Here is a 14,319-nt window from a genome sequence, read left to right as displayed (position 1 = left end):
ATCGTGCAGATTGTTGAGCGCCAGCAGTCACAGGCACCGCCTGCTGAGAGGAAAATGCATTGGAAAGGGAGGCGCGAGGAGCAGCCTCGCCGAGGCCGTCCCCGTGGAGGGGAGCGCGTGCTCAGCCTGGGTTTCCTCACAGCAGCAGGTCAGCTACCTAAAAGTCAAAGACGCTGCAGAAGGGGAGCAGGACTTAGGGCAGGGTTTGGTGCAGCGGGGACGTACGGGCAGCTCGCCTCGCCTATGGGTGTGTGCAGGACTGCGCTTTGCCTCTTGATAGCTCTGCGCTTCGGTTTTCRCACGTGATCCAAAGTGCTCCCAGGCTGCAGCTTGCAACTGTTTGCCAAAGAAGTAACTTCCAAGAGATGCCATGCTCAAGGTAAAGGCTTGTAGGCAGTGATGTGCAGTGCTTAAATCCTTGTCTTATCTCTTATTCAGAGTACCGAGTGAAACCAGTTGCATGATGCTCCTCAGAAGGATTCTGCTCCCATAAAATGGTATCAAGTGCGTGGCTTTCAAAGGGACGGTAGCGACCCAGGCCATGGGGGCCCGTTGGGACAGAGTAGCTATGTGCTGAGCACGGGGACAGGGCATCGTTGAGGATTAACCCTCTGTTCCCAGCCTGTTCAGYGGATGCAGGAGCTAGAGCTCTGGCAGGGAAAATTGTCCATGTTCTCTGAAGTCCACTGGAGATGGAGGATTTCTCAAGAGCCTGGACACGYCTCAAGCCTTGGAGGAGCTTGGCCTTAGTGCAGCACCCGGGGTGACCTGGAAAGCAGCTCCTGAGTGGCTCAGTGTGTAAAYGCCGGGAAAGTAGAGCTTAATGAGCGCTAGACGGTATCAGGAACAGCTGAGACTTTTGACTGAGACCGGGAATGTGTTTTGGAGTTTTGCTTTAGTGTCTAATCCTGTTTTGGAAACTTACTGCCTTTCTTCTCCTCTTGACTCACTTTATGACTTGTACAAATCGCTCAGATGTTATTTCACTACTGTGTTAAACATAAACTTTGGTTTCCTTTGAGTCGCGACGCAGGTTTCCATGTCCGTGCCGCTGGACAGGGCTGCTGCTGTCATCTCTGCAGCTGTGGGCATCTCGGAGGCAGCTCCGTCTCCTGCAGCTCCTCCCTGATCCTGGAGGCAGTGGCAGCAGCGATGGTGGAGATGACRGAGAAGGCCCTGGCATTAAGATGTCTCTCTTGTAAAAACAGGCTCGGTCCTTCCTTTTGTTTTGGTGTATTTGTGACCTTGGTGTATTTGGTGTATTGTGAACTACAGAGAGGTTCAGTCTGCAGAAGGACGGAACTGGGAAGGTCATCGACGCTGGAGGGACCAGCTCGCTCAAAGCCTGTTTCTTGTTCAGGCTTTTATGATCCTCTGCGAGGCTRCGACTATTAAGTGTCTTCTCGGCAAAGGCCAGGTGGACATTACGTGGCCCAGCGTCTGTCCCGTGCTCGCTGCGGTTCATCAGAGGCAGGAACGTGCGGTGGGAGGGCCCGGCCTCGCGCGAGCTGGTGCAGGGCTGGCTTTGGGAGGCAGGCCGCGCTTGCTGAAGGTGACTCAGACTTGCCGTGGGCAAAGATACGGAGAGTTTCTTGGGTCCAGAGGTCGCCGGACTTGTTTGTGGGTGGTTTTAATGGCATTCATTTCTTTCACACCCACTTGGGACGCTTGTGCCTTTGGTGTCCTGCCCTGGTTTAGTGGTGCCGGTGCGGGAGGCGCCGTGTGTGCCCCGCAGCGCTGCTGGGCACCACGTGCCCTCCTGTAATGGCAGGTTTCACAGAGAGAAGCAGCTTTGGCTTGGGTGCCTCCCTGAACAATCTGACAAAAGCGGAGCTGCTTCCTTGATGGCGCAGGGAGAGGCGTTGTCCAACGTGCGCCTTGCTTGCCCGGCTCCCTCTGCGGGCCCGGCTCCCGACCCGCCTTCGTGTCGGCCGCGGCTCCCCTTGCCTGTGCTGGCCAACGCGGCTGCCGCTGGGCCCTGCCTGCACCCGCCCGGTCGCCGTGGGTCATTTAGGGGCTGCAGAGGCTGACAAATAGCAGTGGCTGGGGCAGCTGCAYCGTTCCCGAGCGAACGCGGGAGGTGACGTGCCTGGTGGTCGAGGTGGCTGTGAAGTGGTTGTCATTCAGCAAGGCTGGTGGGGGTCAGGGTGTTGTACACCTTGCCGTGGCCTGTGCGGCCGTTTGCAGGGCAAGCCTGGAACCAAGGCAGCGTGTGACCCGTTTGAGCAGGAGCGGGAAGACTGCCCTCAATGGGAAGGGGTGCGCAGCGAACAAGGGCACCAGCACGAGAGGCCGGCACAAATGAGCAGCAAGAAGGCCAGATTTCAGAGCATCTCCCTGGGTCGTGGAGGTGCCGTGYTGTGCGTGTGTGCCCGGTGCGTGGCTGTGACTGCAGCGCTGCTGTATGTCCTTGGTGAAGGACCGGCCCGTGGGCGCCAGCGCAGCCTCCCTCCTGGCCTCCCGAGAGCAACGGGAGGCTCTTCCCGCAGTGCCCGAGGCCCGTGCGGAGCCGGTGTCTCCGCCAGCAGCGCCCGGAATGACACGGGGGTCCCCGGCAGGACCGTGGTGGACAAACAAGCTGCCCACCATCCGTGACCAAAGTGGGGAGGGCAGGCTGCTCTTGAAGAGATCTGGGTCATGAGCTTTGTGAAAGGATGGGAAATAAAGTCTGCRTTGCTTAAGCTAAAAACCAAAGCAAAACCCTGAGGTGCTGCAGTAACGTCATCCCTCTGCTGTTCGTGGCTTCTCTTCCCTCCGTCCCCAAAATAAATGGGAGAGAGGAAGAAGCCTGTGATGAGCGCTGCTGGTCAGGCAGCACCAGGTGGTGGGGGGGAAACGGCCGTCCCTGGGGGCTGTTGGTGCCGGTTTTACGTTTTGCTGCTGTGTTTTAGGACTTCCCTCGATTGTTTGCGGCGGCCGGGCAGGAACCCCCGTCCTGGCGCGTTGTCTGCCCCGCGGGTGCCTCTTGTTCCCTCCCAAGGAGTCAGCTGGTGCTGTGGGGAGACCCGCTCTGCCCGCGCCACCCTGCTTGAGCCCAGGTCAGYGTCTTTGCACGGAGCGAGGAACTGGGGGTTCTCCTGTCCCAGGCTCGGGAGGCCCTTGGGGAGCAGAGGCACCAACGCTTCTTTGTTTGTAATCAGTAGCAATACGGTAGAATCCATATTATTCCAGGTGTCYGCGTATGCATAAGTCCTTTCCTATATTTGCAATTATTTGAGTCCTTTCCCATATTGCTGGAAAAAGTGTTGCTGAAAAGCTTGATGCAGGAGGCATTTGGAGGTGYTCTGCCTCGGGTCTGCCGGCCAAATTCCCTCTCCCCTCCTGATTTTTTACCTGTTTTTTTCACTTCCAAAGGTTGCTAAGTGAGGTACTCGGGGCTGTGCACATCYATTTGCTTCTGCTGCCTCTTGGACCTTGCACCTCTGCATCCCCAGGCGTGCTTGGGGCATCATCCTCGGGCTGGTTCCTTCCCGTTTGCCTCTGAAACGTTACGTGCTCTTTGTTTGCAAGAGCAGACCTTGGCCAAGCCCCTTCAGTGCCCAAACCCGTGCTCGGTTCCCTTTCTGTAGTCGCTGAGGATTCGTCTTCCAGGACAGCTGCTGCTCAACCCATTTTCCTAACGTGGAGAGCGGGAGACCTGGTGAAGAGGAACACTGTGACATTGCAGTGCTGGCTCGGGTTGCCATTTCTCAACACGAGGTAGAAAATAAGCAAAAACAAAAACAAAAGCATCCCTCCCCAGGGAAGTGGGACTTTTTTCCTTGGGAAAAGCCCAACTGGAGGAGTCGCTGGCACCTGCACAGCCAGCAGACGTATCCTGCTGAGAGGTCTTTGCTCCGGGTCGCAGAGCTCGCCCGTCCCCTGGCTCTGCAGCCGAGGCGGTGGCTGCAGCTCATGGTATCTAGACCCGAGGAAACAGCATCCTCGGCAGTCTTCAGATTTGCTTGAAGCAAACGGCTCAGATCCTTCTCCTTCCCTCGTTATTCCCTTTTCAGAACGAAGTCCCACTCGCTCTTTGCTGAGCAAGCAGYAGCGGAGGCGGATTAGGATGCTCCTGCTTCGGAAAGCAGCCGCGTCCGCCCGAGACACCCATACTAGCTTTGGGGGCTGCGATTCCCAGCTTGCTTGTTTGTTTTCCTGCAAATCACCGTGTTGCTGGTGGAGGGTGACGCGAGCGCGGGGTGGCTGCGCTGGCGCTGCCCGTTGCCGTCCCCGCGGCACACGTGGCAGCAGGGAGCGCCTGGCAGAGGGGCCAGACACGCAGCCAGACGTGGAATCTCTTCCCCAGCCGCAGCGCCTGCTGGAGCCCTTGGCTGCAGWCTGCTCCGCTGCGGGGACGGTTGGGAGCCAAACCACAGGAGCTGCGTGGAGTGCCACCGTGCTGCAAAGCACGAGCGCCTGGGCCGGGCTGCCCGCTTTGGGCGCGAGCACACGGGCAGCGCCGCTGCGAGGGCGGCGCGCGCAGAGCTGCCCGGCTGGGCACCGGCAGTGGCAGCAGCTCTGAGAGAAGCCTCACAGAGCAGAAATTCAGTCATGTTTTTGCATTCTCATTCGCGTGGTCTGCGTGGGGAGCAGGGATACATCGACCTGCATTGGGCCAAGTCAGCAGAGGGCTAAGCCTGCGTTTCGGAGCGCTCGCGGCCTGCGCGCTGCGGCCTGCCCAGCAAGATGATTCTTGGGTGTTTTGAGCCCTGCATCCGAACAAAGCTGCATTGAGGAGGCGCGCGCAGCGGCCGCAGATCAGCGTGAGCCTAACCCAGGCAGAATATTTCTTTATCACTGAACAATGAAGCGTCTGAGCATCAGGAACTCGTGGCCAGCTGACTGGAAAAAGGAGTCTCCAAGCTCTGCGGAGCAAATTGGTGAAATACTGTGCTGGTACCTGGGCACTTTGGGGCTGCGGAACAGAGGGAGTTGTGTTCAGACATAAATATCTGGTTCTGCTGAGCGGTGTACGCAGAAGATTGGGAAGGTGACGTAGTATATTAAACACCAAAGAAGGAGATGGCTTAGCAGTGGTTACTGGGCCGGAAAGTCACAATTAATACAGTAGCTGATAAGTCTGCAGGGTCTGTGTCTTTGCATGGAGGCACTGCTATAGCAGGGTCATGAGCAGGGAACGTTTTTATTCCTCTAAATTCCTGGGGAGGTGAGGAGGAACTAGGAGGAATATCCGTCACGGCCTCTGTTTCTGCTGGGTGTTTCTTGCTGTTGCTTTGGCTTGCAGCCCTGCAGCAGCGCCGGGAGGATGGTTGTTGCTCAGGATGGAGAAGGGGTCCGTGCCGCCGCGCTGCCCTTGCGGAGTCGCGCGGGGAGCAGGAGCCGCGCGCCGCCTCCTTCTGCCCTCACTCTGTGTTGCTCTTGGTGCTGCACTTCTGTCTGCTGCTGCATGTGAAGGAGGCACCAGTGTAGCTGCTGCTGTGAGTAAAGCTGAATCCCAGCACTTGAGCTTTGGGGAGTCATAGGTTGGAGTGTTACAGTAAGCAAGTCCAAATCACAGAATCACAGAATGGCYGAGGGTGGCAGGGACCCCGAGGGATCCCCCAGTGCAGCCCCTGCTCCACAGGGACACCCCGAGCACRGGGCACCCRGGCRCATCCCAGCGGCTTGGGGAGGTCTCCAGAGCAGGAGCCTCCCTGGGCAGCCTGGGCCAGGGCTCGGGCACCCTCACAGTCACCTTGTTCCTCCTCACATGGAGATGGAGCRGCCCRGGATTCAGCTTGTCYCCATTGCCCCTTGTCCTGGCACTGGCCACCACTGAAAAGAATTTGGCCCCTTCCACTTTACGTTCTCCCGTGAGGTATTTGTACATATTGATCAGATCCCCTCTCAGCCTTCCCTTCTMTAGGTTAAACAGTCTTCTAAACAAATCAACTAAGTTCTACAGTATCCAGCAAGGCTCAGAAGTCGTTACTGCCTCTATTGAAAGGCTCTTTCTGCTCCCTTGGCAGTAAACTCTCTTAATCTCAAGCCTAAATTGGCCAGATTAAATCCCTTCCATTTTTTCCTGTGGATTTGTGTAGTCTTCTAAAGTTTGAGTCCTTGTTGTAGCTGCTTGCAAAGATCTCCTGATGTGTTTGCAGTGATCGTTTCTGCCTTTCACCTTCCATGGCAGTTTCATGGGTCCCTGGCCTTGGGTTTAGCCCTCTTGCAAGCTGAGCTCCTCCCTCTCCTGCACCTTGGCTCCTGTTCACGTTCCGTGGGACAGATGCAGATAAAAGACCCTTCCTGCTTGTGAGCTTTGTCCTTTGGTTGTTGTTGTCTCTTCAAAGATCGTGGTTTTATTTGACAAATTAAGGAGTCGGAGATGGGGGGTAGGTGGCATTCTTGGGTTGGTTGCCAACCCGAGCCTAGTTCCTCTCTTGCCAGGTTAGTGATAGGATGAGATTTGGGTTGGAAGAGACCTCAGGGGATCAGCCTGGGGTGTCCCGCACAGAGCAGCATTGTTGCACCCTTGCCAAGGGGTCCCCGTTTTTCCCCGTTACCCACCTCACGTTGCTGGTGTCTCGTGCAGCGCTCCTAGCTGTGGAGGACCCCGACAGGCTCCCYGAGCCGCGCGCGAGCCGGCCCCGCACGCAGCTAGAAACGGGAGCCTTCAGACTCTGGGTTTAGTGGCTGGGCGTTTTTGCAGTGCAAGGGCAGCGCTTTAGCTTCACGTTTAAGGAAAGCGACTTTAACATCATTTTAGTTTCTAGCTGCCTGGCTGCATCTCATATTTCAGCATTAATTCATTAGTTCTTCCCTTTTCCTTTGCCCTGGCKTTACCTGCAGGGCTTGCAAAACCGCAGGGCTGATCTGCGGGGCTGCTGTGTCAGAGCAGCTGGGTGGAAGATGTGGCACCAACTGCTCCTAGTTTCGTGTTTGCTTTGGTGGCGGGGGGGAAAAAGCTGCCTCGAGACAAAGGAGCCTTTAACCTTCCCTGCGGCCGCGGGTCGCGGTGGCGGCGGCGCTGGCGGCCTCGTCCGCGCCGGGCCGCCGTGCCGAGCGCGCCGCCGCCAGCGGCATTTCCTATTTCCTTAAGCTGGCAGCCTTTGAGCGCCGCGACCACGTGGGACCACTGCAAGCAGAAAAACGGTTTCACCTGCATGTCAAATGAACTGAAATGGCAGTTTTTTCACTTTGGTAACGGGCTGGGTTGAAGCRCTGCAGGCATGCACGCCCAGAGGCCGGACAGACTCGGGTTGTTTTCCTGGAACAAGGAGGTAATATGGACTGGACAGTTTTTCTTGGGTTTGTTTTTCTAACTGCAGCGAGAATATTTTAGTTCCATGTCTGCCAGCCCAAATCCTGTTTATCTGAATTCTCTTCTGCTGAGGCTGCTTTGCTGTAACGCAGCCTGCGAACAAGTTACTGACRGGCTCAGAAGTCAGTCTTTCCTCCTCAACAGCTGAATTTATTTCRAGATTTACCTAAAATAGGCTCTTTAAGTAACGCTGAATGTTCAGTAGAGACCTGCTATGGCGTATGAAGGCACAATAGTCTGGTGTGTTCTTTAGAGAAGCCCTGGCTGCAGGGTGTGTGAGCAGAATCCCCTGCCTCCCTGCGCAGGAGAACGGTTGTTCCTTTGCACCAACACAGCTCGCTGTGCAGGGCTAAACCGCGKCAATGCTCCTGCGCTGCCAGGAGTCTTCTCCATCAGGAAAACATCCTAAAAGCCCGTTCTTGGCCTCTTCGTTAATATTGTTTTTAATTAAAGTCGCAATGGGAATGGCGTTTGAATGCACGTAGGTGATGGGAAGGAGTAGTTGGGTACTGGGTGCCCCTTTGGGGGTCAGGAAACCCAAATCACCTGGGATTTGTAGTGGGAAAAGGAATTGCCCCTATGGACCAGCATGGTGCATAGCTATGAGGTGGATCTGCCTCCCATGCAAGTGTGAGGAAAGAGATTTCTGCTACTCCTGTGTCTTTTCCAGACTATTTTCGCTTTCTTTTTTTAGTTTCCTGTAGGTTAAGGCACTTGAAATTATCTCATCTTAGCTGATGAACCTGCTCTGACCGCATGTGCTGAGGTAACCRCAGGGTTTCTGGAACACAGAAGGGCTGAGGATGGAAGAAGAAGTGGGAGCCGACAGGTTTGCGGAGCACCTGCTCTGCTCCGGTGGGAGAGGCTTTAGTGCATCTGTATATATGTAAAGCAGAATATTATGTAAATCCTCAGCAGCAGGAAGGGAGCTGCAGGTGAGAGCGGCCCTTCTCCCTGGGCAGAATGACCCTCAACAGCTACCGATGCCTCCACCATCCTTAGGTCGCTTCACGCCACGGCCGGTGGCTTGACCTGGTTTTTCCAGTAGCTGTTTTACTCCCCAAAATAAACAGAAGGAGGGAAGGCCGGGCGGGATAAAGGGCGCTGAGGAGCAGCTTCGCACCCAGGGAAGGAGACCTYGCTGCCACTGATCTCCGGTGGCTGGCGCGGTTGGCTCAGCAGGCGCCTCGAGTTGCAGGCTGCACAACCATGTTGGCCGTCTGCGATCCCAACAAGTTTCCATTTATGCTTCAGTGCAAGGCAGTTACCACGGACGTGCTTAACTCCAAAATTACCTCTAAAAATCTCTTGATAATTCAGGCCGCGACGTTTGGAGCAGCGATGACTTGGGGAGGCGCCTTTGCCCGCCGCGCTGGCCTCTGCAGATGTTTTGGAGGTTGGCGCCTGATGCTCGCCAGCCAACTCTTTTCTTTATTTGTACTGAGTTCATTTCAAGTTGCATCATTTCCTTGGTAAGAACAGTTTTATTTTTGCCCAGACTGTTTGTCAGGTGGGAGGAYTCCTAAATGTGAGTGCTCCCTGGTGGCGAGTCCGCAGCCGGCCGTCCAAGATGGGATACATGAACCCAGGACATTCCACCGTTTCTGCAGGGCGGGTGTTTGACTTGTCATTTAATGCATACTAGTTTTATTATCAAAAAAAAAAAAAAAAAAAAAAAGAATCCTCTTGGTCTGATACCTCAGACTGATAAGGACCCTCAAATTGCTTCACTTGGGAAGCTGAAGGATAAACTTACAGACTTAAACATTTCTTTTTTTAATAGGCCTTCTCTAAAGAATAAAAAATGCCCAACAAAGTAAGATCCCTTTTTCTGCCTGGCCCTCTCCTTTGTAAGCCCATCCCTTCTGTGACCTGCTGGCTTCTGTTTTCTGAGTATCAATCAGTGTTTGAGCCAAGTCATGAAGAGCTCGCGAAGGAGCTGATGCTCCTCACCCGCGTTACGCAGGCTGGACTTGCTCTTCTGAGGCTGGGCCTGGTCCCTGGGAGGCGAGCGGGGAACGCGTGGCCCTGCTGCAGGTGTGGAAGCGCCGCGGGTTCCTGCGCGTGGATCGTGGCTGCGTTTGCAGCCGCCGCCGCAATCTGGTGGCTCCGCTGCGGGGCAGCGACCTGCCCGCCCAGGAAGCCTCGAGCGCGCCGCGCCGCCGCCGCCGCCGCCGTGCATAATTCATGGCCGCAGGGAGAGGTCAGCGCGGCGGGGCCACGGGCGCCGCGGGCACCACGGGCACCACGGGCGCGCTTTCCTGCCCGCAGCGCTGAGAAACGCCCGGCACCGTTGCAGCGTTTCTGTCATCCCTGCAGATTTGCATCGTGTAAACCAAAAGTTACCAAAAAAACAAAACAAAAGCCCCGACGTCTTTTCCGCCGTGTCTCCAGAGCCTCGCCTGGCGGAAGCAGCACCCAGGAGGAGCAGTATGCTATAGGATGTCTGCGCCCCTAGGGCGAGTGTTGGGTGTCGCTGGCGCAGCGCGATCGCAGCCTGCTTGGCCATCCAGGGAATTAAAGCGGGGAGGATGGAGCGCGCCGGCATCCCGCCCGTGCCCTTCCCAGCGAGGCCTCCGAAGAGCAGGGCCCYGCTGCTGCTTTCACCCCCGGCGTTTGTGTCCCCCTTGCACAGAGCCCCAGAACGGCTGAGGCTGGAAGGGACCTCTCGAGATCATCCAGTCCAACCCCCTGCCCCAGCAGGGACCCCCGGGGCACAGGGTGGCATCTTAGCAGTTCAGCTCCGTTGCCTTCCCAACGTGTTACCCATCACTTCTCTTGACGTGGTTGTCCAAGAGGGGCAGCATTTCAGTGCGTCCTACTTATTRCAATGCTCCTGCCTTTCCTAAGACGACATTTTTTGGCTTTCAGGCAGCTTWGAGCTCTCAAAATGTGTCTCTGTGTTTTAAGTTCCGCAGTATCTTGGGAAGCACTTGCCAGGACTCTTTTGGTTAGAACTTCTTGCTGGAGCAAAGAGACCTTTTGCGATTCTCCTGCCCTTTCAGTGGAGGCAACTGCAATTATAGTGGAGAAAAGARGCTGCAGGCGGTTGTGGGTTCGGTTCTGGGTTCCATTTTCCAAGTTTTTATCACACCTGCTACAAACYGACCCTGCCAAGAGGGTGCAACACTTTACCCTGAGAGCAGCTGAGAACATCGTGCCCGGCACGTGGGCTGGTGGTGACTTCCAGAGAATGATGCTTGGATTTGTCCGTGGCCGTGGAGGACCACACAGACCCGCTCCGTGGGATAGAGAGGGTTGTGGTGCCATCTAACGTTACAAGTTTTAAATACAGGGTGAATCCAGGTGTTTAATAACAGAACATCCTTCTTTACACGTTGTCCCCAAGTCCATTGTTGTCCTTCGGAGAAGCAAATCCCCAGGGACATCCTCAGTTCCTGTTCTCTAACAGCTCGGATGCTCTTCAGCCGGATGATGCTTTATCATATGCAACTTTTTGGAAACGTCTTTCAAAAAATCAGTGTGCCAGCTTGSGATTCCCGTCTGTCAGGTCAGAAGGAGAGCTCATGGCCTGCTGAGGTTCAGTGCYGACACGTGCTTGCTCTTCAGCAGCTTTCCAGCTGGCTTAGCAGCAGCAGTGGTCATTTCAAAGTGCCTCCTAGTGAAAAGGGTGAGAGGAAGCTCGTTCCTAGTGGATTGCAGAAGGGCAGTGATTTGTTTCTTAGCTTGTGTCTTGTCTTTGCTTTCTTGCAAATGTTGTTAGACCTGGAAGTCYGTGACTTCAAAACTTGGGTTTATCTGGCCTGGATCCAGGTGACCTCTAGAACGTGAGAAAAAAACTTGCCTTTAATCCACTTTATGAACTGAATAACATAAACTTGTCCCTGATCTTTGCTTATCATTAATGGGCARTTTGCTTGGGAAACTTGTTCTTCACTGCAATTTTGACCAATCTACTTTCTCTTTTTTGCCTCCCCCTGCGCAGGTTCGAGAAGGGCCGGATATACACGTTCATTGGGGAAGTCGTGGTCTCCATGAACCCCTACAAGAACTTGAACATCTACGGGCGCGACATGATCGAGCAGTACAAGGGCAGGGAGCTGTACGAGAGGCCGCCGCACCTCTTCGCGATCGCCGATGCCGCTTACAAAGCCATGAAGAGGCGATCCAAAGACACCTGCATTGTCATATCGGGTAGGCTGGAAGCGTTGCCCTCACGGCACGCGCTTCCTCTTTGGGAAATTACAGGCAGAAGGAGAAGGACTTGGCTAACGATGTTTCAGAAAAGAGAATATATTGTTCATCTTAAGCTTATTTGCATTTTAATCTGCACGTGGGGACCTTTGCGATTATTGCTGATCCGATTTGAGAGCAGGTAGCAGCAGTTGGTCTGACCCGTGCGTGAAGGGCTGATCCTCCCCGCAGTGCCGCTGGAACGGGGCTCAGCTCCCGCCTTGTTCACTGCCTTCTCCTGCCGTGCCCGGGCGGCGCTCGGAGCTTTGTGCTCCGCCTCGGCACCCGGGCAGCTCCGGGCAGCGGGAGCGGGGCTGCTTCCGCGAGCGCTCGCGCTCTGGATCCTGGCACTTGCTCTCCTTGATGTCGCAGGCCGCAGCCTGCCAGGCGAGAGCCGCGAGATGCTGCCTGCACAGAAGGCCCTTGTGCTGCCGCTCGCAGCCGCTGCCAGCCAGGCCTCTGCCTGCCACGCTGCTTCCTCCAACAATATCTCTTTTGATTCTCTCTTGCTGGCCTTCTCGCAGACCTGTGAAACCCGGCACCGGCGCTGGTTTGAAGTCAACACAGCAGTAACAACTGGGCAGGGTTTTGCTTGATTTAAAACACGTTCCGAGCACGCCCAAATAAGATTCCTTGTGAAAACAACAACCTCCCAAACGTTACCGTGGTACAATTAAGAATATTGCTCAGTGATTGCCTTGATTTTATTTTGACTTKATTTTGTGTTTTTTTTGCCTTTAGGTGAAAGTGGAGCTGGGAAAACTGAGGCCAGTAAATATATTATGCAGTACATAGCAGCCATTACCAACCCTGGTCAGAGAGCGGAGGTGGAAAGGTGAGGGCTTGGCAGCGGAACACGGGACGCGGTTCTGTTCCTGGATCTCTTTCTCTAGCCCGTGTGGTACCACGTTACAGGACTGTCTCCTGCAGCCTTTCCATGCTATTGTAACAGCGCTTTTATTTTCATCAGATTCTACTTTTGCTCTAGAAATTTTGAAATACCAGTTGCTAAATATGGATTGCTAAGATCATGTAGAAGAGTCAGGAGAAACTCAAGCCTTGGAGCTTTCAAAATAAAAATAACGTCCAGAAATCGTGTTTCCTGGGGGAAATTGTGGGAGGCGTGTGTACGCTAGAGCAGTGAGCCGGTGTGAGGAGTGCTCCCCGTGTCCGTTCAGGCTTGCGTATTCCTCAATTACAAATGTGCCTGTCCTAGCATAAATTTTTGGAAATACAGGATGTGGCTTTCTGCTGAAACCAATGTCATCCCCAGCCTGAAAACATCTTGCAGAGTGTTTGCCAAAGAGTTGATGCAATTGGTTTCAAAACTCGGGTGCRTTTTGAGAGAGTGAATGTTTGATTCATGGCATTTTCAGCAGGGAGATCTGCTCTTCAGTTCACATTTGTTCAGCTCTAAGGAGCGTTCCCAAAAGCTCACAGCTGGTTTCCCGTGGGATTGTGCATGTGACATGCAGCAAAGAGCAAAAATGTTCCAGTGGAAACCTCTAGATTCATCCTTTCCTCTTCTGCCTGCACTAAAGGGTGAAGAACATACTGCTGAAATCCAACTGTGTGTTAGAAGCCTTTGGCAATGCCAAGACAAACCGTAATGACAACTCCAGCAGGTTTGGAAAATACATGGATATCAACTTTGACTTTAAAGGAGACCCCATAGGTGGGCACATCAATAATTACTTGCTAGAAAAGGTAAGCCAGGGTCAGGGTTTTGAGTAGTTACATGTGTAAAAGGTTAATGTTTTGCCATGAGGATGTCTTCCTTTCAAATTTAGTGTGCCAGAATCCCTTGAAATCCTGAGCTTAATTTTTAGGCAAGAATTAGTGAAAGAACTGAAATGCTGCCAAGGCAAGGCACGGCTTCCCGAGCTCGCCGCGTGGAGGACCTTGTTCCTCCAAGGCCGGTGTTCATATAGATATGTGCCCTTGGTATGCCCAATCAAAGCTGGCATTAGTGGGGCATTAGCAAAAATCCTTCTTGGTAAGTTCCTGCCTTGAGATCTCCTGGTGAATAAGATGCAGAAGACGTCCAGGTCTGTAAGCAGCAGCGGCAGGCTCCGGAAGCGCTACTTTGAAATAACGCCACGGCCTTGTGTCATCACCTAGAAACTTTGGTTTCGCCTGTTCCACGCCGGCCTGAGCCTAATTCTCTTCATGTCACTAAGCGGTGGCCGAAAACACTGGAATCTGCAAAACCCTGCAGAGAAGCTGCGCTTGATCTATTAACAGTTCGCATGGCTTSAGGGACAGCTGGCTTTAATTTGCGTGTTTGACAACATCTGCTAATTGTCTTCTCCCATTGTTTCCCTGAAGTCTATTTTCAGAGTAAACACTTTGTTTTATAAAAGAAAAACATTTAACATGTGATGCTTCCATGCAAAAGAAAAAGGACTGGGGCGCAGCTGCACTTAAATCACAACCCTTTATTTAATAGTCTCAAGCCAGTTAAATTTGCATCCCTTTTCAAAGAAGTGGAGGGATTTGATGCTAACTCAATGAGTTTGCACTGGGGTGGGAAMACACATGCAGTCACTTTCCATGGTTAAAGCTTACAATATAAAATAAGGATAAGCCACTTGCTAACTTTCTTTCTTGTGCTATGGGTTCAGAAGAATATTCTGCGGATGGAGCTATCAGTTGCTCTTCAAAATAATGCTCCTGCTTTAAAAAATACTTAAATTTTACAGTGGTTGGGTGCTGTTAGTCCTCCTGCCCGGGTGTTTTAGAAGTAGTTACCATGAGTCCCTAACCATGGAGTCCCAAACCATGTTTGCAGCTGCCTGATGCTGCTTCTCCTTGACAGCTATTTAAGAACTGTTAACCTAAAATGTTATTTTTACTTGACTCTCACGTAAAAACAATTCAGT

The 14,319-nt window shown here is 53.6% G+C and overlaps 1 protein-coding gene across 1 annotated transcript in view; it reads left to right on the top strand.

Moving 5' to 3' along the window:
- Positions 1–11,178: 11,178 nt before the first annotated feature.
- The window catches only part of MYO1D (myosin ID), a gene marked incomplete at its 5' end in the record, with an annotated part of 81,218 nt that continues 78,077 nt past the window's right edge, over positions 11,179–14,319 (top strand). Inside the window, 3 exons of the mRNA XM_026043695.1 lie at positions 11,179–11,398; positions 12,179–12,272; positions 12,979–13,144. Coding sequence (XP_025899480.1) covers positions 11,179–11,398; positions 12,179–12,272; positions 12,979–13,144 — 480 coding nt within the window. The remainder of the gene's footprint in view (positions 11,399–12,178; positions 12,273–12,978; positions 13,145–14,319) is intronic.

The sequence above is a fragment of the Nothoprocta perdicaria genome, unplaced genomic scaffold, assembly GCF_003342845.1.
Source record: "Nothoprocta perdicaria isolate Ctin4 unplaced genomic scaffold, notPer1 scaffold_336, whole genome shotgun sequence".
NCBI lineage: Eukaryota > Metazoa > Chordata > Aves > Tinamiformes > Tinamidae > Nothoprocta > Nothoprocta perdicaria.
The sequence above is the reverse complement of the archived record's forward strand: the minus strand, read 5'-3'. Positions and strand labels throughout refer to the sequence as shown.